The sequence below is a fragment of the Anser anser genome (genome assembly GCF_964211835.1).
Source record: "Anser anser genome assembly, chromosome: 30".
NCBI classification, from domain to species: domain Eukaryota; kingdom Metazoa; phylum Chordata; class Aves; order Anseriformes; family Anatidae; genus Anser; species Anser anser.
Window position 1 is genome coordinate 2,106,837 of NC_139751.1, and position 23,768 is coordinate 2,130,604.

Here is a 23,768-nt window from a genome sequence, read left to right on the forward strand (position 1 = left end):
TTCCCGGGGCACAGGCCTGGCCCTTGTTATCCTTGGAGGGCCGGGAGCGCGCTGCGGCCGCGGCCGGGGCCGGCTTAAAAATAGGAGCAATAACCGCGGCAAAGAGGGAAGGGGGAGGAATAAAAAAAAAAAAAAAGAAGAAATAAAAAAAAAAAAAGCTGAAAAAAGCCACAAAGTGGGTGAAAGGAGGGGAAAAAAAAAAAAAAAAGACAGAAAGGGAAAAGCCGGGGGTGCTGGCAGCGGGGGGCAGCTCGTGACGCCCGGTCTCAGCCCGGCGGCGCGGGGCTGCAGCGGCAGCTGAAAGCCAGGGAGGGAATAAAAGCAGAGGAAGTCGCCGAGGAGGGGGAGGCCGCAGCGTAATTCGATTAAAAGGCCATAAAGGCAGCAGGAGCCGAGATTGGGAGCGGGGGGAGGCGGCGGGGAGGGGGCTGCGGGGGTCCCCGCTGCCGGCACAGCCTCGCTACGAGCCCTCGGAGAAGCCCCTGCTCGGGGGGGGGGTGGGGGTGCCCGCAGTGGGGGTGTTGGGGGGGAAACTGAGGCACGGGGGGTGCGGGGAAGGGGTGGTGGGTGTCCCCGTGGTGCTGGGTGTCGGGGTGTGGGTGCTGGGTGGTGCTGGGGTGCCCGTGGTGCGAAGTGCCCACAGCACCGGGTGGCCCAGGGTGCTGGGTGCCCCATTGCAATGGGTGCTGGGTGCCCCAAAACAGGGTGTCCCCTTGCACCAGGTGCCGCACGGTGCTGGGTGCCCCACTGCCCTGGGCGCCCCCCATCACCACACACCCCCCCAGCACCCCCTTCCCCTCTCTTCTAACCCCCTTTTTCCCCTCTTCCCGCAGACCGCCATGGCCCCGTGCCCCCGCTGACGGCCGCCCCCTCCGCCAGCACCCTTGGGTGCCCCCGCCATGGGCGACTCCTACACCGCCGCCTTCCCCAGCGGCCCGGGGCTGCTCTCGCCCTCCGCCAGCCCCCAGGCATCGCCCGGTCCCTACGGTCCCGACTACGGCCCCTTCGGGCACCCCTTCCCCGCGCCCGCCGGCACCCAGGAGGTGCTGGGTGCCCCGGTGGTGGTGGCGACCAAGGGGCACCCATCGGGCGACTGCTTGCCGGGCGTCTACCCCTCGCTGGAAATGCCGCACCCCTACGGCTCCTGGTACAAGGGCGGCATCGGCGGGGGGCTGCCGGGGGGCTCGGGGCCGGCGGCCCCGGCCTGGTGGGACGTGCACCCCAACGGCGGCTGGCTGGGGGGGCCGGCGGGCGCCGAGGGGCTGCAGGGCTCCCTGCAGGGCCAGCCCGCCCTCAGCCCCCCCCTGCCCGCTTACGGCTCCGATTTCGGGGCGCTCAACCCCCCGCCCTACGCCGGCGGTCCCGGCGCCACCCCGGTCCCCAAAAGCGGCTTGGGGGAAGCGGGGGGCAAAGGGCCTCGGGGAGGGGGCTCGCCGGGGGGGCGAGCGGCTTGCGACTGCCCCAACTGCCAGGAGCTGGAGCGGCTGGGGGGCGCGGGGGGGGCGCTGCGCAAGAAGCCGGTGCACAGCTGCCACATCCCCGGCTGCGGCAAGGTGTACGGCAAGGCGTCGCACCTGAAGGCCCACCTGCGCTGGCACACGGGCGAGCGGCCCTTCGTCTGCAACTGGCTCTTCTGCGGCAAGCGCTTCACCCGCTCCGACGAGCTGGAGCGCCACGTGCGCACCCACACGCGGGAGAAGAAGTTCACCTGCCTGCTCTGCAGCAAGCGCTTCACCCGCTCCGACCACCTCAGCAAGCACCAGAAGACCCACGCCGAGCCCGGCCCCCCCAAAGCGCCCGTGGGGGCCGCCGAGCAGCCCCCCGGCTCCCCGCGCCGCCCCGCCGCCGCCTCGCCGGACAAGGACGCCGGCAGCCCCGAGGCCGGCAGCTTGCTGGAGATCTGAGCCCCGCGCCTTCCTCCTCCTCCTCCTCTTCCTCCTCCGCCTCCTTCTCCTCTTCCTCCTCCTTCCTCTTCCTCCTCGCCGGGGATATTTATTTCGGGGTGCTCCCCCCCCCCCCCCCCGCCGCCAAGCCTACACCCTCCCGGGGCCGGCAGCCGCTCCCCGTTATAAATTATAATTTATGTCTTAAATTATGGCGAGGGGCGCGGGGCGGGGGCTCGCCGAGTGCTGGGGGGGGGCGCGCCGGGGGGGGGATTTTCGAGGCGAGCGCCCCCTTTTTGTCTCTCCCCCCCCCCCCCCCTTTCTCGCCTCGCCGGCTGTCTTGGCCCCGCACAGAGCTCAGGGACAGGGTTTGCCCCTTCTCCTCCGCCTCGTTAGCACGCCCAGGTCGTTAGGCGCTGATGTACCCCCCCTCATTAGCTGGCTACCCCCCCCCCCCAAAAAAAAAATAAAAGCAATAAAGGGATTATCCAGGAGCGACAGCAGCGCGGTGCCCCCATGTCCTGCGCCAGGTGCTGCCCTCATCCCTTCCCCGGGGGAAACTGAGGCACGCGGGGACGTGGGTGCGGGGGGGACCCAGCCCCACAAAGTGCCGCCAGCCCCCACGGGATGTCCCTGCTCGGCGTCACCGCGTCCCCTCACTGCAGCGCAGCGTGAGCAGTGCTGGGGACAATCCGGTTGTGTCCCCTTGTCCCCTGTCCCTGGGTCCTGGCGGCCCCGTCTCGCTGTGCTCTCGTCCCTCTGTGTCCCCATCGCCCCGTGGCCCTGGGTCCCACTGTCCCCATGTCCCCATTCCTTGCATGTCCCCGTTCCCAGCACCCTGCGGTCCCACGTCCCCATAGCCCCGTGACCCCGTGTCCCTATTGCCCCACGTCCCTGCACCCCCATAGCCCTACGTCCCCGTGTCCCCGTGTCCCTTCATCCCCATGTCCCCAGGCTCAGGGACCACCCACGTGCCCCAAGCCGCTTTTGGGGTCCCACCGGGGTCCCCCACCTGCAGTGACCACGCGGGCACATCCCACGCGCGCGTGCCCCCAGTCCCGTGTCCAACAACCCCAGGGACATCCATGCATGGGAGCACACAATCACACGCGTGTGCAGGGGAACACGCGCGTGCACATCCCCGCGAGCATCCTGCCGGGCTCAGCCCAGCCCAGCCCCGTGCCTCAGTTTCCCCACGGCCGGCGGGGGACACGTGGTGACAGCGCCGGGGCGCGTTGGGGGCCACGCGTGGCTGAGGACCCCCGGATTTTGGGCACCGCGGGCTGGCAGCGCCCCCACACCCATCCTCACCGAGCAACCCCAGCGCCTTGGGTTCCTGCCAGGGCTTTGAAGCACCGAGCCCCATTTTGGGGCTTTTTTTTTTTCTTCTTTTTTTTTTCTGCAAAACCCAAAAAAGCCACGGAAAAAGGCAGAGGAAGGCGGAAGCGGCCTCGTGCTCGGCCGCCTCCCGTCCCAGCGCCCACGGGGACGGCGGCAGGTCCCCGTGCCAGCGTGGCGGGGCCCCGGGTGCCACCACCCCCGGCCACGTGTGCCACCGCGCGCTGAGTCACCGCGGCTGGAAGGGACCCAGGGGTGCCCAGGGGAAACTGAGGCACGGGGATGTCCCCAGCCGGGGCGACGCGGTGCCGCGGCGGGTGACAACGCCGTCCCCAGGATGGCTCTGCCACCTCCTCGGGCCTTGCATTTGGGATGGCGGGCGCCAGCTTGCACGATGACCGCCCACCGCCGCTCCCCCTCTAGACACAAGTTGGCTTTTTTAGGGGTTTTTCCCCCCAAAACGCTGCTCGCCGTGGGTGGGCCGGTGCCAACGGGCGCCGAGCGCATCCGGCCGCGTCCCTGAGCCAAACCCCGACCGGAGCCTCCCCAAACCACGGGGAGCCCAAACCCACCCTCGCCCCGCTCCGACGGCCCCCCCAGAGCCCCCCACGGCAGCGCGAGGTTTCCCGAACCCCCCGGGGTGGGGTGGGGTGGATTTTTTTTTTTTGGGGGGGGGGGGCTCGGCTCCCGCCGCTGCGTCCCAGCGAAGGGAAGCCGCGAGGCCACGCCAGCCCTGCGGTGGCTCTGATGTCTTCCAGCGATCGGCGCCGTCCAAATCGTTGTCTCCTATCAAACCCCGCTCGCTCCGTAACGGGTGAGGAATGCAGGGCCTCCCGCCGCAGCCCCCTCCGCCAGAGCGTTTATTTAATATCCTGAAAAAATTAAAATAACTTCTGCGGCCGCTAAGGCAAACACAGAGATAAATATAATAAAAGCGAGCCGAAAACGGGAGGGAAGGAAAATGAGAGCCCACGAAGAGGAGCTGGGAGCGCTCCAAGCCGGAGGGGCTGGGCTGGGGGGAGCGGGGCGTGCACGGCACCCGTGGGACCTCGGTGCTGGGGGTTGCAGGCACCCCTGGGACCCCAACAGGGGGTGTTCCCGTATGGGCACCCATGGGATCCCCATAGGGGGTGTTCCCATATGGGAGCCCGCTGGACATGGGCACCTGTGGGACCCCAGTAGGGGATATTCCCATACGGGCACCCCAGGGACCTGGGCACCCATGGGACCCCAATAGAGAGTATTTCCATATGGGCACCAATGGGACCAGGGCACCCCAATAGGGGAGTGTTTCCATATAGACACCCACAAGACATGGGCACCCCTGGGACCCCAATGGGGGGGGTGTTCCCATATGGGCACCCCTGGGACCCCAATGGGGGGGGTGTTCCCATATGGGCACCCCTGGGACCCCAATGGGGGGGGGTGTTCCCATATGGACACCCCTGGGACCCCAATGGGGGGGGGTGTTCCCATATGGGCACCCCTGGGACCCCTACAGGGGGGTGTTCCCATATGGGCACCCCTGGGACCTGGGCACCCGGGGGACCCCAGTAAGGGGGTATTCCTATACAGGCACCCATGGGACCCGGGCACCCAGGGGACCCCAGCCCGTGGGGGTGCTGGCCCCACTCAGGCCCCCACGTGCGGGGGGCGCGCCGCCGCCGCCGGCCCCCACGTGCTGCTTTCCCGCCCCCGCGGCCGCGCGCCGCCTCCCTTAAAGGGGCAACGCCCTCCCCGAGCGGTCCCCCCCATATATCTCAGCTCCCGCCGCGGCACGGGGTGCCCCCAGCGTCCCGCACAGAGCTCGTCTGGGGAGAAGAAACACACCCGGGAGGGGAACCCGGCGGGAGCACGGGGCCGGCCCCGCCGTGCTCCCCGAACCCGCCGAGGAGCCGCGGCCCCTTTAAGGCCCCCCCCAACCGCCCGCGGGGAGCGCGCGCGGCGCCGTTTGGGCCTCGCGGGGAGCCGGCGGCGGCGGCTGGAGCAGGAACCGGAGCGGGAACGGGAACCGGTAGGGCCGGGGCCGGGGCCCACGAACGGGGCAGGGCCTGGTACCGGGAAAGGGCCGGGGCCGGAGAAGGGGCAGGGCCGGGACCGGGACCGGGGCCGGGGCCGGGAACCGGGGACTGTGGACGGGGCAGGGCCGGGGGCAGGGGATCGGAACCGGGGAAGGGCCGGGGCAGGACCGGGACCGGGACCGGGGACTGTGGACAGGGCAGGGCCGAGGGGACCGGGAAAGGGCCGGGACCGGGGTGGGGGTAGGGGCAGGGCAGGGGCCGGGACACCGGCACCGGGGAAGGGGCAGGAGTGGAACCGGGAATGGGGCCGGGGAGCGGGAACGGGGACGGTACCGGGCCGGGGCCGGGGAGTGGAGACTGAGGACGGGGAAGGGACAGGGCTGGGGACCGGGACCGGCACCGGGGAAGGGGCAGGGGCAGGGCCGGGGACTCGGGACCGAGACTGGGACCGGGGAAGGGACAGGGCTGGGGACCGGGGACCCAGGCTGGGACCAGGACCGGGACCGGTCGCTCCTCTCCCCGCAGGCCCGGCGCAGGATGTGCTCCCTGGGGCTCTTCCCCCCGCCGCCGCCCCCGGGCATGGCCACGCTGTACGAGCTCAACAACGTCCTGGTGTGCGGCCGCCTCTGCGAGCCGCTGCCGCTCGCCTTCCAGAGCCAGGTGAGACCCCCCCCACCTTGGGTGGGCCGCCCGCGGCCCCCGCCGTGCCCCGGCCCCGCTCACGGTGCCTGGTCTGTGCCCGCAGCTGGCGGAGCTGCCCACCCTCAGCCTGCCCAAGGACGGCCTGAAAGCGCCCGGCCGGCTGGAGCACGGCACCCGGCCGGCCTTCATCCACCACCGCGAGGCTCTCTGGAAGAGGTGCATCAACGCTTGGTGAGTGCCGGCACCCCCGGGGGGGGTTACAGCCCTAGGGGAGCGGGGCCCTGGGGGGGTATGGCTCCAGGGGTTACAGCCCCGGGGGGTACAGCCCCATGCCACCTTTTCAGCTGGTGACCGCCCCCAGCCCCATTAAACGCCACCTGGAGGATCCTTTTTCTGGAGGCTGCGCCCTGCTCTGGGGCTTTTCCATGCAGGGGGGGCGAATCCCCAGCTCGCTATAAACTGGGGGCTCGTGGTGTGAAAGGGAGCTCGGCGCAGCTGGGGCAGGTCCCGGGGGGCTCAGGGCCTCGCAGCAGGCACGGGGAGATGCCCCGGGAGCAGGTTTGGGACGGGGACGTGTCCCCGCGGCCGCGCTCGGGGGAGGCTCACCCGGCTTTCCGCCGCAGGCGGGACGCGGGGCTGTGCGGGCTGCTCAAGGAGATCGCCAGCGCCGAGGAGGAGGAGGGTGAGTGCGGGCTGCTGGCGGGGCCGGGACGTCTCCGGGAGCTCGCCAGGCCCCGCTTCGCTCCCCCGGTGGCCGTCCCGTCGTGCCCGTCCCTGCCTCTCGGCCCCTTCCGTGCTGGAGCGCCACGGCCCCGTGCCCTCCGCAGGTCTGCAGTGGTTGAAGACGGCCTCGAGCTCCGCTCTGGCCGTGTGCCGCTGGCTCTCCTCCCTGCACGGCTCCCTCTTCCCCCACCTCTCGGTGAGTGTTTTTTTTTTTTGGGAGCGCGGGGGGGAACCGGGGATAACGCGGTGCCACGTCCCCGCTCCGAGGGCTGCTTTGGGGGACGGGTGGGGGCTTTCTGGCTGAAAACACAGCGAAATGTTCAACCTGCTGGTGGGCAGCTAAAAACACCACCCGTTTCCTCCCATAAAGGGAGATCAACGGGTGCCGGAGGGGCGTTGGGGCAGCAAAGTGCTCCAGAGGGAGCGACGTGGAGCTGGGGGGGGGTGGGAAGGGATTTGCTGCCAGCTCCAGGCTAACTTTTCTCCCCGTCTGCCCCTCGCCCTGAAGCTGACCAGCGAAGACATGATCGCTGCCTTCTCCCAGGCGGTCGACTGGTGAGTCCTGAGCTGTGCACGCGTCGCCCCCTCGGCAGGCACGGCCCCGCCTGGAGGACGGGGTCAGCCCGATTTTCTGTGCTCCCAGTGAGGGGAGGCTGGGGGAACGTCCTGCGCTGCTCCGTTTGGGTACTTTGGCAGGAGGCAGAGCGTGCCCCGGTGCTGCGCGCATGTAGAAGCAGCACCGAACGTAACCAGGGCACGGAAAATTCCCCCAAACGACAGCTGCTGCCTGTTTGTTAACCAGCTCCTTGGCAGGGCCTGCGAATAATTGCCAGAACCGGGAATTTAGCAGAGAAAGTGACCCTGCCGAGCGGCGAAAGGGAAGGGTTGGGTTTATTTCAGCGGTGACTTTTTGGGAGCTGCCTTTGTTGGCCTCGGGGCGCTGCGGAGTGGTGGCGGCGGGGCCGTGGGGCCGTTGGGCCGCTGCCACCGCTCGCCCTGCCCCGTCCGTCCCCGCAGGACCGGCTGCACCGTGCGCGCCTTCGCCTGGCACCCGCACACCAGCAAGTTCGCGGTGGCGCTTCTGGATGACTCCGTCCGGGTGTACAACTCGAGCAGGTGAGGAGGCTGCTGCCTGCCCCCGTCCCACCCTCCCGAAGCCACCTCCAGCACGTTCCCCGGGCTCCTCCAGCGCCCCCGTCCCCGCGCGTGCTCAAGCTCCGCTCCCGTTGGCACCGTCCGTCCCGAGAGCTTTGCAGGAGCTCCCCCAGGGCGCCTCCCAGGATCTCCAGCCTCGAGCTCGGGTTTCCTTCCCCTCCCTGCAGCGCGTGGGCAGGTGGAGCAGCCTCCCGGGTGTCCTCCAGCCTCCTTTCTCCTCCAGGTCTCCCTGCCCCCCTGGCGTGTCTCAGCAGGCGTGTAAAGCCCTCCTTAAGAGACGACTCTCCCGGCTCCTTCTGCGGCCCCCCCAGCGCTTCCCCGCTGAGCCGCTCTCCCCCAGCTGGGATTTCAAGCCCGCAAGTGCCAGAGCTCACCCCGGGCCGGGGCTGTGGGGAGCACGGGGCTTGGCGCTTAACCACGTGAGGTGTGCTCCGGCTCGCCGCACCGGTGTCACCTGGCTGGGGTCCCCTCTGTCCCCTCCCCTCCCGAAGGAAGCAGGTCACAGCGGGGCACCCTCACCGTAGGCTTTTAGGCACCCCACTGCGGTCAGAGCTGGAGAGAGGACCCTGGGAGACGGCCCCCCGGGCGGTGTGAGCGCTCCGATCCCCCCCCCGCTTGCCCTTCATCACGCTCTTCTCCTCCTCCTCCTCCTCAGCGCCACCATCCCCTCGCTGAAGCACCGCCTGCAGAGGAACGTGGCCGCCGTGGCCTGGAAGCCGCTGTGCGCCTCCATCCTCGCCGTCGCCTGCCAGAGCTGCGTCCTGGTGTGGCACCTGGACCCCACCTCCCTCTCCACCAGGTGCCAGCCCCCCCCCGGGGGGTTGCCGCCGGCCCCTTTCGGTTGGCTCGGGGTTAAACCAGGCCGGCGTCGTCCTGCCGGGGTGCCAGGCTTTGGGGTGCCAGGCTTTGGGGTGCCAGGCTTTGGGGTGCCAGGCTTTGGGGTGCCAGGCTTTGGGGTGCCAGGCTTTGGGGTGCCAGGCTTTGGGGTGCGGCGCCAGCAGCTGGGTTTATTTTTTTTTTTTTTTTTCCTCCTTTCCTTCCCTCCAGGCCCTCGTCCGGCTGCGCCCAGGTGCTCTCCTACCCCGGGCACGGCCCCGTCACCAGCCTGGCGTGGGCCCCCAGCGGGGGGCTGCTGCTCTCGGCTTCGCCGGTGGACACGGCCATGCTGGTGAGCTGGGGGGGGCTTCGTTTGGTGGGGGGGGGCTTCGTTTGGTCATGGGGGGCTTTGTTTGGTCAGGGGAGCTTCATTCGGTCGGGGTCTGGAGCTGCCAGCCCACTGCTGGGCCACCTCGGAGGCTGTGCGGCCGCTGGGGTCGGACGGGGTTTCCTCAGAGGGAGGTTTAGGTCCTGAATTTGAACTTGGGTTTCCTCAGGGGGTGCTTTAGGTCCTGAATTTGAACTTGGGTTTCCTCAGGGGGTGGTTGAGCGCCTGAATTTGGGGCACTCAGCTCTGAAAGCATCAGACCGCGTTCCCCGATCCGTTCGCAGCCCTTCGCAGCGTCCCATTTCGGCTCTGGCTGATGTCAGGAGCCGTCCCGGCGGGTGCAGGGCTGCGCAGCCTCCCGTGCAGTATCCAGCTACCCTCCCAGCCCTGCTGTGCCCCCCCTCCAGGTGTGGGACGTGTCCACGGAGAACTGCGTCCAGCTGCAGTGGTTTGGGGGCGGCGGTGTCACCTTCTTGGCTTGGTCACCCGATGGCAGCAAGGTGCTGGCGGCCACCCCCTCGGCGGTGTTCAGGTGAGCTCCTGGTCCTGCTCCTCCCCTCCCTGCTGCCCCCGTGAGCTCTTTTCTCTCAGCCCTCGTTACCGTTCTCGTTTGCCCCTAAATAAAGGGGCTTGTTTGTGTCCTAGCTGCTCCCGTTCCCCCCGTGACCGATGCTGGGGGGGGGGGGTGTAAATTGGCGGTTAATTGGGTCTGGTGTCTCAGGCTCCTCTCAGAGAGGCAGAAGCGGGGCAGGTCCCCGTAGTCTGTCGTGCTCATGTCGGCCTGCTTCTCTTCCAGAGTGTGGGAGGCTCAGATGTGGACGTGCGAGAGGTGGCCCACGATCAAAGGGCGCTGCCAGGTAGGACGGCGTCGGCCGCCAGCGGGCGTTTCCCAGCCGCGCGGGGTGTTTCGGTAACCCTCCCCGCGTCCAGCTGGCTCCAGAAAGGCGCTCGCGAGCTGCCAGCTCCCCCAGCCCTGGCGGCGGGCGCTAACGTGCCTCTGTGCCCTGCAGACGGGGTGCTGGAGTCCCGACGGCAGCCGGCTGCTCTTCACGGTGCTGGGCGAGTCCGTCATCTACTCCTTGTCCTTCTCCGAGTACAGGGGTGAGTCTGCCCGAGCCAGCCGGCGCCGCGACGCTCTCCAAGAGCCAGCGCTGGGTCCCTGAGGCGTTGCCTTGCTCTCAGCCCTGGCTGGGGTTGGCCACAAAGGCTTTTCGCTCGTTGGGTGAGGTTCCCTGCCTGCTGGGGGCAAAGCCAGGACACGCGGGGAAGGGTGTGGAAGAAGCAGGTTCCTGGGGGCTCTCAAAACGCAGCTTGGTGTCAAATTTTTCCCCCTTTTTGTTGCTCCTTGCTTCAAGTTGCGACCTTACAGTCACAGTTTGCAGGGAAGCTTTTACAATGCCAGTGCCCAGCTCACGTGGCTTTTTTCCACGAAGGCAGCTGCTCCTCACGCTTGTCGAGGGAAAAGCCTTCCCTGTCCGCCACCCCGAACACAGGCAGATGCTGCGGGGACAGCAGTGGGGTTCCTACGCAGCTGCTGTAGGAAACAGAAATTGGGTGTCGTGCTGGAACGAGGAGTGTGATTTAGGGCGGTGATTGGAACGGGAAGCCAGTCGCGAGCGGGCTCTTTGGGACTTTTTCTTTCAGGGGAGATGCAGGGGCAAGTGGGGGGCTCGAAAACAGCTTCCATCGTGGCAGACCTGTCGGAGACCACCTTCGAGACGCTCTATGGGGAGGAGAGGTGGGTCTGCCCGTGCCCGTTCCCCCAGCACAACGCTTGGGGGGGGGCGGAGGGGGTTTGTGCCCCCCTTGCCAGCAGCCCCCGGCGTGGGGGCCGTTGGCTGGGGGCTCACCGTGCTCCTGCGGGTTCCAGGATCGGGGGAGAAGTGCACTCCATGGTGTGGGACCCCACCGGCGAGCGGCTGGCGGCGATCATCAGAGGTAACGGCAAGGTGCCGCCCCGGCGCGGGCTCATCCTCGCCGATTTCACCCCAAAATCCCCATTCTAGCAGGCTGGGGGTGAACCCCAGAGGGGCAAGGGGCCAGCAAGGCAGCGCCTGCCCTCTCCCCTTCCTTCCCCACCGGGACTTTGCTCCCCTGCGTCCCCTGGCGAGGGAGCTCCGTCCCCTCCTCGCTCCCAGCAGGATCAGTCCCCTCGCCCACCCCTGCCGTGAGCTCTCCGTGTTCCCGCAGCGCCCACACTGCGCCTCAAGCCCCACCGGGCCTCTTGGCTCCGTCGGAGGAGCGGCCCCGGGGATAATCGAGGCATTCAGGCCCTCCTGGCTGCAGCCGGGGTGAGCGCCGCCCCGAGACAAAGCAGACCTTTGAGAGAGCCCCGAAAAGCGGCGCTGGGGACGCAAGCTGCCGGCGGGGAGAGGGCCTGAGCTCGGCCGCTTTTATTTAGTCCTGCTTCAAGCTGGGTGGGGAAGAAACCAGGGGGGGAAAACCTTGGAGGGTCCCAGGACTCCCGCAGCTGGCTCCCCCCCCCCCCCCAGTCCTCTGTGCCCGCAGGCGTAGGTCCTGCGAGGCTCCGGGTGCAGGAACCGGTGGGGTGGAAAATAACCGCTGCGTTCGAGGGACGGGGCCCCCACATCGCCCCTGGAAGGCTGGGGCGTTTCGAAAGGAGCCGCCTCAGCTGGCGCCCAAACCCTGCTCCACCGAATTTGCCTGCCTGAGGGCCTCGGGGCTGTCCTTTACGATCACTGACGGGGCTTTGAAAGCGCCGTCCTGGGCTCCTGCTTGCCTCAGCGCGAAGGAGATGAGCTCCGCAGCCGGCTTTCCCCCTGCCCCGTGCTCCGCAGCGCCCGGCTGCCTCTGGCCGTCCCCCATGGCCAGCCCAGTTTTGCTGTCCCCAGCCCGGCACCGGCGCGCCCCTGGGACCCGGGGAATCCTCACGGCCGCTTCTCCTGCCCTCTCGCAGGGAATCCTGACTCCCCCGGCAGCCAGACGGTCGTCGCCGTGTTTCGTACCCGCAACAGCCCCGTCTTCGAGCTCCTGCCCTGGTGCGTAGCGCCCGGTGGGGGGGGGGGGGGCCTCCTGCGGCGCCGGGGGCTGCCTGGCTGCTGCCCACCCGTGGGACGTGGTGGGGAAGAGGGGGAAGACGCTGCCGTCCTGCGCTCCTCCTCCGGCGCCCCCTTTTCCCCCAGAATTGCTTCCATTTTGGCCATGTTACCCTCAAAACCCTTTCTTTGGGGTTGCCCTTGCCCGCAGCGCAGCCAGAGACGCCCCTTAACCCCAGGCTGCGTGTCGCTGGTGTGACCCGGAGCCGTCCTGCAGCACGGGGGCGGTGGCGCCGGCCCCGTGGGGACGCTGACCGCGGCTTTTCCTCCCCTGGCAGCGGATTCTTGCGGGGCGAGCAGGACGCGCGGCCCCAGCTCATCGCCTTCCACCCCTGCTTCCAGAAGGGCGCCCTCCTGACCGTGGTGAGTGGGGCTGGGCGTTGGGCAGCGCCTCCTGCGGCTCCCTGTACCTCCGTGAGAAATACGGGGGCTGCAGCACGGGGTCTGTGTCCCCAAAATGTCCCCAAAATGTCCCCGCACGGGCAGAGGGCGAGGAAGGCGCCCTCGCCTGGGTCCCGGGGAGCGCCGGGCCTCATCCCGTCGCTCCAGGGTGGGTGCGGGACGGTGGCGCTGACCTCCTCGCGTCTCCTTCCAGTGCTGGTCCACGGGGAAGATCAGCCACGTCCCCTTCTTCTTCGTGAGCGCCCGCGTCCCCCGCGCCAGCCCCAGCCGCAGCCCCGTCGTGGCCATGCCCAGCGCCAGCGTGCGGGAGCAGCCGCTCTTCTCGGAGCTGTGAGCCCCGCCACGTCCCCCCCCCGCAGCTCCCGTTCCCCAAAAGTTGGTGCTGGGACGTTCCCTCCGCCGCCTCCCTGCGCTCAGCTGCGGGTCCTTCTTCCCCCCCCTCCCAGGACCCGACGGGGGCTCGAGTGACTTCGTGCCAGCCCCTGCGGGTCCCCGCAGCCGCCCGACGGGGTGGGCGGCGCGGGGGGGCCGGCGCTGTTCGGATTAAAGGTGACTCTTCCTCCCCCCCTTGCCTTCTCCGCGCCTCGCTTTTTTCCTCGCGCAAAAGCAGCGTTGGATTTTCCTCGGAAGCGTGGTGGGGAGCGTGCTCCTGGAGCTGCGCCCGCCTGGGTTTGGTTTTGGTGCTCCGTGGGGCCGGAGGGGAGCCTGCGCCCAGCCGGCCCCCCTCTGTGCCTTAATTAATAATTAAAGCAGGTCCAAGGCACCCACCGCAGGGTTTGGGTGCTCTCGGTGCTGTACGGGGGGGGGGGGCTGGGCTTTGCTTTGGGGTTAAACAAGGGCTGCCCCCAGGGCTGGAGGGGTCCTTGCCCCAAAATGCAGCTGTTTGGCTTCGCCCCGAGGGTGTAAGGAACCACCTGAAGTGAAACAAAGGCTCGGCAGCTCACTTAAACCCAAAATTTTGGCTCTGCGCCCATTCGGCTCAGCCTGGGGGCTGTGAGGGGGGGTCCCCGGTGGGGGGGCTCGTGCTGGCCCACATGAGCCCGGCCAGCGCGGAAGCTTTTTTGGGGAGCAGATGGGCCTGGAGGAGGGATTAGCTGTGAGGGGCAGCGTGGCGAAGCTCGGGATTACACTCGGTTAATCCCTGGGATTACGCTGTAATCGCCCTCCTAAAGCCTGGAGGGGGGGGCAGGACATGGTGAGGAGGGTCCTGCTCCCCCCCCAGCTCTGCAACCGCCCCCAGGACCCCCCAAAGTGGGGCAGGGACCCTGTTTCCCCCCCCCCCCAATCCCCTCCACCCTGGGGGCAGGAGGGCAGCAGCCAGCTCCTGGCCGGGGCCGTGCCGGGACAGCGGGGGCGGCAGGGGGCCAGGGGGTAAAAAAAACGGGGTACGAACCCGCTCCGGCCGCTGGGGCCCGAGTTTTCAGCCCAATTTTCAGGCGCCGCTGCCGCCTCCTGCCCACGGCGCGTCAGAGGACGGTGCTGAGCGTCTCCTCCTCCTCCTCTTCCTTGGGGCTCGGCCGCTCGCAGGGCAGCGCCCGGAGGTACTCGAGGTGCAGCCGGGTCTCAGCGCGGTTCCTCCGCACGAACCGGCCCACGCAGGCGAGGAGGGCACCGAGCCACCCGCCCACGGCCGCCAGCGCCGCCGCGTCCGGTGCCCGCGCCCACCGGCTCCCCGTCACCGTCTCGTTGCGGCCCCCGGAGGGGGGCGGCCCCCGGGGCCCCCCCAGCGGGCGGCGGGGGCAGCAGGGCAGCCCCAGAGCCAGCAGGAGCAGCCAGGCCGCCCCCCGCATCGTCCCGGAGCCGTGCTGGGAGCAGGGGGGGGCCCTGTGTCCCCCCCCCCCCCCAGGACAGCTGGCCGGTGACGCCAGATGGGACGGGGGGACACGGGGGGGGGGGTTTTGACGCCTTCACCCATTTCTGCGCCCCGATTCCCAGCCCCACTGTGCCCCCCCGCTCCCTGGGGTGCCCACCATCACCCCCCAGCTGCCAGGGCAGTAACGGCAATGGGACCGCACTGGTTTTTACTGGTCTTGGGTCTGGGGACCGGTGGGCAGCAGGTGCGGAACAGGAACGGGGGCAAGCTTCAGAGCGCCGGATCCCAAAATCCTCTCGCTCAGGTCTCTGCGCCCGCACCAATCCAACGCTGCAACTGGGACCAGTAAAACCCCAGCGCCGCTGCTTCAGCGTCCGGCTGCGACCCCGCTCTGCCCCCGCGGCAGTCCTGGGGGGGCGGGGGGAGGATCTTTTTGGGGTTCCCCCTGCCGGGGAGCTCATCCACTTTGCTCTCCTGCCCCTCGCCGCAGCGCCAGCGTCCTGCGGGCCATCTCCAGCGCCCCGTCCCGCGTGCGGTTGCCGCCGATGAAGCCGCTGGCATGCACGAAGACGCAGCCGGGGACGCCGGCGAGCTGCGACAGCGCCTCGTCGCGGATCCCCCGCCACGGCTCGGGGAGGGGAAGGCTGCACGGGGGGGGGGAGGAAAAAAAAAATTTAAAAAAAAGGGCAATTGCGGGGTGAAATCCCGTCCCCTCCTGGCACGGGGCCGCGCGGGACACGCCGCGGCACGGGGCTCACCGGCTCTCGAAGGTGTGCGGCCCCGCCGGGACGCTCTGCACCCGCCACTGCCCGCCGCGGTCGGGGAACAGCACCAGCAGCAGGGGCTCGGGCAGAGCCAGCTCCTTCTCCAGGCCGAAGAGGTGCTCCTTCCAGGGGCAGCCGCCCCGCGGGAGCTCCAGCACCACCCCGCTCGCGTCCACCTGCAGGGGGACCGCGGCGTGACGGCGCCGCGGCACCGGGAGGGGGGAGAGGGGGGTCCTGCCCACGCGGCCCCCCCTCCCCCCCAGCACCGCTGCGTGCCTCGGTTTCCCTCCCTCCACCCGGAGGGCAGAGCTGCCTCCCCCACCCCAGTCCCGGCACAGTCGTGGGGGGGGGGGAAAACATAGAGGGGAATTTTGGGGTGCGCAGGGAGCGGTGTTGGGGCACGGGGAGGTGCACGGTCATGGATACGAGGGTGTACGGGGTGGGTGCGAGCAGATAGTGGGGTGCTGGGGGGTCACGTGCGTGGAAACGGGGCGCAGGGGGCGCAGGGATATGGGGTGCAGGGATATGGGGTGCAACAGGCGCAGGGCTATGGGGCGCAGGGGTATGGGGCACGGGGATATAGGGTGCAAGAGGCGCAGGGATACGGGGTGCAGGGAACTCAGGGATATGGGGTGCAGGGCTATGGGGTGCATGGGGTGCAGGGCTATGGGGTGCAGGGCTATGGGGTGCAGGGGGTGCAGGGATATGGGGCTCAGGGCTATGGGGTGCAGGGATATGAGGTGCAGGGGGCACAGGGATATGGGGTGCAGGGACATGGGTGCAAGGATATTGGGTGCATGGGGTGCAGGGATGTGGGGTGCAGGGCTATGGGGCACAGGAATATGGGCTGCAGGGGGTGCAGGGCTATGGGGTGCAGAGGGCGCAGGGATATGGGGCGCAGGGGATGCAGGGATACGGGGCGCAGGGCCATGCCCCCCGGCTACGGGGCTGTGCGGGGAGGCTCACAGCGAGGGCACGTGGCCTCCCGCGGCCCCGGGGCTCAGCCCCGCCGTTCTGCCCCCCCTGTCCTCCCCCCCCCCCAAACCAGCCCCAGGAGCACCTCAAAGCGCCGCCGGACGGCCTCCTCCACAAGCGCCCGCGCGGGCAGCCAGGCGCGGTGGTAGTAGTCCAGCCTGTCCAGGAACTCGCCCCCGACCAGCTCCAGCGCCCGCCTGAACCCCGCCTGGGGACGCAGGGGGGGGGGGGGGTCAGCAGTGGCCCCGAGGAACGCGTCCCCGCGTCCCCACCCCCCGCCCCCACCTCGGTGTCCTGGTCGGGGTCGTTCCAGCGGGGGTTCAGGCGGCCCACGCGGGCGCTGAGGTGGGTGGTGAGGGCGTAGCGGGGCTCCCCGTCCGCCTGCGCCACGCCGTTGTCGACGGCGTCGATCTCCTCCACGAAATTCTCGTAGAGCTGGGGACGAGGTGGGGGGGGACGGGGGGGGTGGGTCAGCCCCGCCTGGAACAAGCACCAGGCACTGGGAGGAAGCGGCCCCCTCTTTTACGGGGTCACCCCTGAAGGGGAAGCCGCGGGGAAAGCTGGCGGGCGGGAGCCCCCGCCCCGTACCTTATCGTAGAGCGCCGTCACCGCGGGGCCGTCCTCCGGCTGCCCCAGGAGGTTGGCGAGGATTTGGGTGCCGAAGTGGCAGTAAACCAAGCCGGCGCTGCTCAGCTTCGTGGTCCAGGGCTTGCTGGGCTGGAGGCTGTGCATGGACTGGGCGAAGGACCTGCGAGGGCGGCGGGCTCAGCCCCAAGGGCCCCCCCCCGTAACTGGGGAGCCCAGCGTTGGGGGGGGGGGGGCAGGGGGGGCCTCACCTCTGGTGGTGGTCGTAGCGGTGCCTCTCAGGGTCGTACTCGCCCCCCACGTCCACCACCACGTCGCACTCGGCCAGGAGCTCGGGGTCCCGGGTGCGCACCACCTCCGCGTCCTGCGGGGGCACGGGGTGAGGCTCGGGGGGGAACTCCGGGGGGAGTGGGGACCCCAGGGTGGCCACCAGGTAAGATCGGAGACCCCGATTGCAGCCCCTGGGTGAAGCTGGGGACCCCAGGGCGGTCCCAAGGACATGGAGGGGGGACCCCAGGGTGGCCCCCAGGTGAGATCAGAGACCCTGAACGTAGCCCCTGGTGAACCCAGAGACCCTAAGGGAAGACCGGGGACCCCTGGGTGGCCCCCAAGTGGGACCATGCACACTGAGGTGGGATGGGGGACCCCAGGGTGGCCCCAAGGAAACCAAAGGGGGGACAAGGGACCCCAAGGATCGCCCCCAGGTAGAACCAAGGACACCAAGGGGGGGCAGGGGACCCCAGGGTGGCCCCCGGGTGGGTCCAAGGACACTGGGGGGGGGCGGGGTGGTCCCAAAGACACCGAGGGGGAAGAGGGGACCCAAGGGTGGCCCCCAGGTGGTCTCAAGGACACTGAGGGGGGGAAGGGGGACCCCAGGGTGGCCTCCCAGTGGGACCAAGGGCACTGAGGGGACACTAGGAGCCCCAGGATGGCCCCGGGGTGGTCCCAAGGACACGAGGAGGGGCAGGGGACCCCAGGGTGGCCCCCAGGTGGTCCCAAGAACCCCGAGGGGACCGCGGGGACCCCAGGGAGGCCCCCAGGACACCAAGGGGGGGGCTGGGGGACCCCAGGGCTGCCCCAAAGACCCCGAGGGTGGCCCCCAGGTGTCCCCACGACCCCCGAGGGGTCCCCGGGGAGACCCCAGAGCGGCCCCGCGCTACGACCGCGGTCCCCACAGGGGGCCGGGGCCCAAACGGCGACACCGGCTGGGCCCGGGCGGGCGGGGGCGGCCCCGGCTCCCTCACGGGGCCCGGGCGGGGGCCGGGCCGGGCCGTACCCGGTATTGGGGCAGCAGGCGCAGCAGGCAGCACGCCAGCACCTCGTCGCAGTGGAAGGTGCCGTCGTGGGTGCCGATGCGCGGCGCGGGGCCGGGCCGAGGCCGCTTGGGCCCGGCCCCGCTCCAGGTACCGGCGGCCGCCATGACGGGAAAAGCCCGCGCGGCGCGGCGCATCACTGCGCGTGCGCGGCCCGGCCCCGGTTCCCCCCCCCTCCCCCGACTGCGCACGCGCGACACCGCCTCGCTGACTGCGCACGCGCCCTCTCCCGCCCACCTGAGCCCCGCCCAGCCGGCCCCCGCCCTCGCCCTTTCTAACTGCGCATGCGCCGGCCTCGCCCGCGGTCACGCCCCCACCCCCAGCGACGCCCGGCTGCTCTGCGCATGCGCCGAGCCGCGCCCCGAGTCCCCCCGCCCTGCCGCCCCGCGCATGCGTCAAGTGGTGGTGGTGGGGAGGGGGCTCCCGCCTCCTGCTACTGCGCGTGCGCAGAACCGCGCGGGGGGGGGGAGGGCGGGGATATGGGGGGGCACGGGGGGACATGGGGGGGACATGGAGGGATAAGGGGGGACGTGGGGGGACATTGGGGACATGGGGGGACATTAGGGGACACGGGGACATTGGGGGGGACATTGGGGGGACACGGGGGGCATGGGGGGACATTGGGGGACACGGGGACATTGGGGGGGACATTGGGGGGACACGGGGGGCATGGGGGGACATTGGGGGACACAGGGATCACAGACATGGGGAGAACGGACATGGGGGGACCCCATGGGACACGGACACTGGGACACGAGGGGGGGACGTGAGCATGGGGGCACGGACACAGGGAGAATGGACACAGGGACACGGGGGGACCATGGGGGACACAGACACTGGGACATGGGGGGGACACGGGGGGACATGGGGGGGGACATGGGGAGCATGGGACACAGACACGGGGACATGGGGGGATGTGTGAGGGGCATGGACACAAAATGACCATGGGGACACAGGGGGGACATGGGGGACACGGACACTGGGAGATGGGGGGACCATGGGGGGCACAGACACTGGGACATGGGGGGGACATGGGGGGGGACATGGGGAGCATGGGGCGCAGGGACATGGACACGGGGACATGGGGAGCAGGGACACAGAACAGACATGGGGGGACATGGGGGGGACAAGGGAAGCATGGGGCACAGGGACACACAAGGACGGAGAATGGGGGACATGGGAGCTATGGGGACACGGGGACATGGAAGGACACGGGGACAGACGGACACACGGACAGCCACGCCTGCGCACGGGTGGGCACACGGACAGCCCGGCCAGACACACGGACGCCTCCAGCAGCCCCACGCTGACACAAACCCAGACGGACGGACGGGAACGGTGCTGCACGGACAGACGGACGGACAGACAGAGACAGACAGCCCCAAAAACCAGCCCGGGCGCCGTTCCCAAGCGATATTTATTTGCACAGAGCAGCACGTGGCGGCGGCGGCGGCTGCAGCAACCGACCCGATGTCGTGTCCCTGTCCCCCCCCCCCCCCAAAGTGCACGGCCGCCCGTCCCCGCGCCGGTGGCACCGCTGTCCCTGGGGGCCAGGCCCCGGTGTCCCGCGGAGGGGCGGCCGTGGCTGGGTATCGGTGCTGAGGGGCCCGCTGGGACCGAGGCTCCCCCTGCTCTCCTCCACCTCTGCTCCGTGTTTCGGGGGCCTCCGGGGTCCCCGAGCTGCCCTCCCGCTGTCCCCACCCGAAGGGCCACCCCGGCGGGGGGGGGGACAGCAGGGAACGGGGTGCCCCGGGCAGCCTCAGAAGTCCCAGTACGGGTGCACGGGAAACCTCAGCGTGCCCCCTCCGAGCCCCCACCTCCATCGTTAAGGCGATGCCTCGTTAGCCCACGGGTGGTCGGAGAGCCCGGCCCCGCCACGAGCTGCAGCAGAGGGGGTGACACGGGCCGGGGGGGGGGGGGGGGGGGCTGCAGGAGGCCCCCCCCCAACAGCTCCGCTCCCCCCCCGGGGAAGGCAGTAGTGTTAGGAACGCGCATCGCAGCTTGGCTGGCTGCTCCCAGACACGGTTTTTCTCCCCCATTTTGCCTCTCGGAGGAGTGCTTTTAGCACGGCCGCAGCGTTTCCCCGCGGAGATTTGGGGTGTGCCGTCCCGTCGGCGTCGCCCTGCGGGAAGCGGGGCGAGCGCGGGGGGTCCCTCGGGTCCTGGAGGGGAGCAGGAGCCGGCGCCAGCAGCTCCCCGGCGCCACGGCTGTGCAAAACCCCCAGCTTCTCCCCCCAAGCAGCCCGACTTCTCAGGTCAGAAAGAAGTGGTGCGAGGCGGCCTAGCCTCAAAAAACATCCAGAAAGGGATAAGTCAGCTCTCGCGGGGGGCACGCGAGCGGAAAAGCCGCCGGTGGAGGTGGTGGTGGGGGGGGAAAAAACGCGCAGATTTTGGTCCGTGACCGCTCTGCAGCGAGCAAACCTCGGCCGCCGTGGATGAGCCAAAGCAGGAGCTGCAGTAGTGTGAAACCAAACCCTCCGTGTCCGACCTCGTGCCCGGGCTCCCCGGGGAAGCCAGGCTGACTTATCCCTTTAGTCGTGGGCGCCCCGGCCCGCGGCGGTGGGAGTCAGGAGATCTCGTTGCCGAAGACCTCGAGCACCAGCGGCGTGAGCTGCATGCTGTGCTCGGGCTGGAAGGAGAGGCAGCGGTACTGCTTGGAGTGCTCCTCGTTGAGGCTGCGCAGGTCGGCCAGCTTCTGGATCATCTTGGCGTAGAGCAGGCGGCTGCCGGGCGGCGGGTGCCGGCAGCGGATGTAGGTCTGCAGGATGTCCGAGAGGCGATCCTGGATGGCCTCCACCAGCGAGGTGTCCTGCACGCCGGGGCGATCTAGGGAAACGCCGACAACGAAGGGTGAGGAGGGGATGGGGGGCGTTTTGTTTTTTTTTTTGGGTGGGGTGGGGGGCATTGATGCGGCCCAAACCCGGCAGGTTTGGGGAGCTGGGAGCTGGAGCGCCGTCCTACCTGGGGACAGGATGCAGATGGCCATCAGCAGCACGTGCTCTTCTTCGTGAAGGTTCAGCTTCTTCAAGCCGACCTGGAATTTCACGAGCGGCTCGAGCAGGTCCATGCTGTGGCCGGCTGGGGAGAGAGGAGCCGTTAGCACGGAGCCCCCGGGGCCAGAGCCCGGCTCTGGCAGCTGGGGGACGAGCGGGGAGCTCTGCAGCTCCTCCTTCAGCGCAGCAAAGGGAGCAGGACGGTGGAAGAGGACTTCTGACACAGCTTCAAACATTGTTTGTTTGTTTGTTTTCTTTTTTTTTCTTTTTTTTTTCTTTTTCTGATTGCACTTTTCTCCTCGGCAGGAGATCAGGGAGCAGGTTATTTTGAAAGCCATAAAGACAATCAGCCCACAGGCGTATTATCTCCTTACCACCTCTGGATGCCCCACGTCCTGCGGGAACGTCACACACCCCACCAGGTGCCCCGAGCACCCCGCGAGCAGCTCTCGCTCCTGCCCTCAGCTCCCAGCTCCCTGTGCCTGCTCCCAGCGCTCTGCCTGCTTTCCTTGGGACCTTGCTTTGGGATCTCTGCCCTTGCACCAAGGATCCCGGCATCCCCGCGTTACTCTAAGGCTCTTCCAAGCGCAGGCAGAGATTTAAAGTCCATATGCAGCATCTGCACCCCCTGTCCCCCCCGCTGGCCCCCAGGTGATGTCTCCTGGCCTGCAGCAAGCAGGAGGAGGCCCGGCAGCGCCCTCACCCTGGGTGACGTCGCTGACTTTGTACTTGAAGTCAGCGCTGCCGCAGGTCCACGACATGTCCTCGAGGGTGAAGGACTGGTTTGAGCGCAGCATGATCACCTCGATGGCGCTGGATTTCAGCAGGGCGATCTGGTCCTCCGCGGTCAGATCCCTGCACGGCAGCAGGAGGGCGAGGTGAGAGCTGGCCGCGACCAGCGGCACGCACCCAGGTCCTGGCGGTAACCCCAGCTCCTTGCCGGGGGCACCCCGGCTTCTCCCTCACCCCAAATTTCTGGGTAATTAAGCAGCGGGTGTTTCTGCAGCTACATTTAATGAGGGGCAGCACCTAGCGCCCCGGGCACCAGCCTGACTCTCACTGGGCTGGGGTTAAAGGGGATCTGAGGTCCCCCCCAAACCAGGAGGGGCACCGCTCGCAGAGCCTTGAGCATCTTTCTCGGAAGCTCAAGCGTTTTGCTCACACGGCTCGGGTGAATCTGGCTAAAGATAGAAAAGGATTAACCCCGGGAAGGAGGAGAGAAAGAAAACACGAAGGTAGGAACAGAGCTGGGAAGGGGACAGAGCCCTGGAGATGAGACAGAGAAAAATGAGTGGGACGGAATTCCTGAGGGCAGAAAACCGCCACAGACGCCGGGTCTGGGAACAAAAAACCTCACCTGAATCCCGGGATCATTTTGGCAAAGCCGATCACCTTCTGGATGCTGTAGCTGACCAGGTCGGCCAAGTGCGGGAGCATGGAGAGGTGGGAGAACTCGATGTTCATGGAGGAGCTCTCGTCGTTCTCCTCGGACAGGACCAGGTTTGAAAACATCGGGGGCTCCACAGACTCTGGAGGGGGTCAGAGGACGGAGATGTCACGGGCACAGGGAACAGCGGCGCCAGCCCGAAGCAGGAGCGGTGTCCGTCCTGCCAGGGGCTCTTTGTGCTGGTTTGAGAGAGCGGGGCGTGAGGAGTGGGGCCGGGAGAGCAATCTGGTCGCACGCCAGCTGCGGGACTCCTGCAGGGGGACCTTCAACGCCTTTCCCGTGCTGCGAGCAAGTCAAAGCAGCGACGCAGCCCAGCGCTCGCCCTCGCGCTCCCCTTACCCCGGAGGGACGAGGCGCACAGAGGGCCTCGATCCAGCCGAGCACTTAATGCTTTCAGCTCACAAAAAGCCCTCTGAACACCCCCGGGAGGCTCTTTGAGATAAACGTGTTTCCCAGGAGAAGCAAGACAAGCGTTTTACCCTTGGCCAGACTTCGAAATACCCGTTCCCCTTCCACCCGCAGTAGCACACGGGCACCCCGAGCCCCCACGGGGAGGTGAGAGCGGTACCGGGGAACGTGCTGAAGGCGTCGGAGCCGAAGGCGTCGGTGGAGTCCTCCGAGGAGAAGTCCTGGGTGAGCATGGAGGAGGACCGCGCCGCCACCCTGCTGCTGGACCTGGTTCTCACCGGGGGCTGGAAGAGAGAGCGCGGGACGTGAGGAACGGGGCTCGCCTGCAGCATCGAGATTTTTGCACCGGGACTTTTTTAATGACCAAGGAGAGATCACGGGATGAAACCGGTCAGGTGCCGTTGGTGGGAACCGCTTGGGGCCGCTGGTGCTGTGCAGGGGAATCGGGGCTGGCGCTCCCCTCACCTACCCGAAACTTGGTGAAGTCGGAGTACGTGGGGTCGTAGGTCTTGTGGTGGGCCTCCAGGAGGATGTCGATGACTTTCTGCTGCTCCTCCGAGAGCTTGGGCTTCAGGCTCTCCTTCAGCGCCTCCTCCTCCTTGCGCTTCAGTATCATCTCGCGCTTCCTCTGGACCTCCTCGTCCGTCAGGATGACTGCAGGGATGGGACGGAAGGGGAGCGTTACAAACAGGTGCCGGGAAAACGAGACTGAAGCAGCCCAGGACCGCTGCGGCCAGCAGCATCCCTGCCACGTCGCTAATCCGCCGCTGAACCCGCGTCACCCCGTCCTGCTCCTGCCCTCGCCTGCCCGGTCACGGCTCCCTGATACGAGACCGGCGCCGTTTCCAGCCCGCTCGGGTGCTTCTAGGCGAGGACCGGGTGCGGCGAGGTCGCGGCAGCGCTGCCACGTGCTTGCTCGAGTGCAGCCCTCCTGTTTGCTCTGTGCTTTCGGGTGGAAGAAATCTTGGTCCTGCAAGACGCGGGCCAGTGGGTTCAGCCAGCTCCTGCGCCGCTTTCGGCTGCTGACAACAGAGGGAGCCCGATGCG

General features: G+C 68.5%; 5 protein-coding genes across 18 annotated transcripts in view; 2 read left to right on the forward strand and 3 right to left on the reverse strand.

The window, feature by feature from the left end:
- The window catches only part of AMHR2 (anti-Mullerian hormone receptor type 2), a gene marked incomplete at its 5' end in the record, with an annotated part of 9,327 nt that extends 8,426 nt beyond the window's left edge, over positions 1–901 (reverse strand). The window contains 1 exon segment of the mRNA XM_083814350.1: positions 836–901. Within this exon segment, the coding sequence (XP_083670476.1) occupies positions 836–901 (66 nt within the window).
- Positions 785–2,044, forward strand: SP7 (Sp7 transcription factor). The gene has a single exon (XM_083814407.1). The coding sequence runs from the start codon at positions 900–902 to the stop codon at positions 1,902–1,904; it is 1,005 nt and encodes a 334-aa protein (XP_083670533.1). The 5' UTR covers positions 785–899; the 3' UTR covers positions 1,905–2,044.
- A 2,928-nt stretch (positions 2,045–4,972) lies between these two features.
- AAAS (aladin WD repeat nucleoporin) lies at positions 4,973–12,993 on the forward strand. 4 transcript variants are annotated; one of them, XM_083814401.1, is made up of 19 exons: positions 4,973–5,235; positions 5,768–5,902; positions 5,988–6,115; positions 6,508–6,566; positions 6,712–6,803; positions 7,116–7,162; positions 7,625–7,723; positions 7,986–8,186; positions 8,418–8,561; positions 8,810–8,930; positions 9,374–9,498; positions 9,763–9,823; positions 9,977–10,067; positions 10,611–10,704; positions 10,837–10,904; positions 11,884–11,965; positions 12,301–12,385; positions 12,618–12,754; positions 12,871–12,993. In XM_083814401.1, the coding sequence occupies exons 2-19, from the start codon at positions 5,780–5,782 to the stop codon at positions 12,890–12,892; spliced, it is 1,779 nt and encodes a 592-aa protein (XP_083670527.1). In that variant the 5' UTR covers positions 4,973–5,235; positions 5,768–5,779; the 3' UTR covers positions 12,893–12,993. The 4 variants fall into 4 exon arrangements, with proteins under 4 accessions (XP_083670527.1, XP_083670528.1, XP_083670529.1 ...); XM_083814404.1 differs by lacking the exon at positions 4,973–5,235 and adding an exon at positions 5,252–5,275; XM_083814402.1 differs by lacking the exon at positions 7,986–8,186 and having other exon boundaries at positions 4,980–5,235.
- A 1,417-nt stretch (positions 12,994–14,410) lies between these two features.
- On the reverse strand, positions 14,411–18,053 carry MYG1 (MYG1 exonuclease). 2 transcript variants are annotated; one of them, XM_083814405.1, is made up of 7 exons: positions 17,838–18,053; positions 16,813–16,925; positions 16,565–16,724; positions 16,262–16,411; positions 16,062–16,184; positions 14,996–15,177; positions 14,411–14,881 (listed from the first exon to the last, which is right to left on the reverse strand). In XM_083814405.1, exons 1-7 carry the CDS (start codon positions 18,009–18,011, stop codon positions 14,695–14,697), a joined length of 1,089 nt encoding a protein of 362 aa, XP_083670531.1. In that variant the 5' UTR covers positions 18,012–18,053; the 3' UTR covers positions 14,411–14,694. The 2 variants fall into 2 exon arrangements, with proteins under 2 accessions (XP_083670531.1, XP_083670532.1); XM_083814406.1 differs by lacking the exon at positions 16,262–16,411 and having other exon boundaries at positions 17,838–18,033.
- A 1,199-nt stretch (positions 18,054–19,252) lies between these two features.
- VDR (vitamin D receptor) overlaps positions 19,253–23,768 on the reverse strand; it is a 34,931-nt gene continuing 30,415 nt past the window's right edge. For all 10 annotated transcript variants that reach the window (XM_083814417.1, XM_083814408.1, XM_083814415.1 and 7 more), the window contains 6 exons: positions 23,191–23,375; positions 22,882–23,005; positions 22,224–22,395; positions 21,570–21,721; positions 20,835–20,951; positions 19,253–20,699 (listed from right to left, as the gene is read on the reverse strand). In XM_083814417.1, coding sequence (XP_083670543.1) covers positions 20,440–20,699; positions 20,835–20,951; positions 21,570–21,721; positions 22,224–22,395; positions 22,882–23,005; positions 23,191–23,375 — 1,010 coding nt within the window. In that variant the 3' untranslated portion in view covers positions 19,253–20,439. The remainder of the gene's footprint in view (positions 20,700–20,834; positions 20,952–21,569; positions 21,722–22,223; positions 22,396–22,881; positions 23,006–23,190; positions 23,376–23,768) is intronic.

What these genes read in the sequence shown, in the direction of transcription:
- MYG1 (XM_083814405.1), bottom strand. Translation starts at nt 18,011, where the DNA reads ATGCGCCGCGCCGCGCGGGCTTTTCCCGTCATGGCGGCCGCCGGTACC. An exon ending in TGACGGCGCTCTACGATAAG is followed by an intron (nt 16,412 to 16,564) that starts GTACGGGGCGGG and finishes CCTCGTCCCCAG; the next exon opens with CTCTACGAGAATTTCGTGGA. An exon ending in CCGCACACCTTCGAGAGCCG is followed by an intron (nt 14,882 to 14,995) that starts GTGAGCCCCGTG and finishes CCCCCCGTGCAG; the next exon opens with CCTTCCCCTCCCCGAGCCGT.
- AAAS (XM_083814401.1), top strand. Translation starts at nt 5,780, where the DNA reads ATGTGCTCCCTGGGGCTCTTCCCCCCGCCGCCGCCCCCGGGCATGGCC. An exon ending in CGATCAAAGGGCGCTGCCAG is followed by an intron (nt 9,824 to 9,976) that starts GTAGGACGGCGT and finishes TGTGCCCTGCAG; the next exon opens with ACGGGGTGCTGGAGTCCCGA. An exon ending in GCTGGCGGCGATCATCAGAG is followed by an intron (nt 10,905 to 11,883) that starts GTAACGGCAAGG and finishes GCCCTCTCGCAG; the next exon opens with GGAATCCTGACTCCCCCGGC.
- SP7 (XM_083814407.1), top strand. Translation starts at nt 900, where the DNA reads ATGGGCGACTCCTACACCGCCGCCTTCCCCAGCGGCCCGGGGCTGCTC.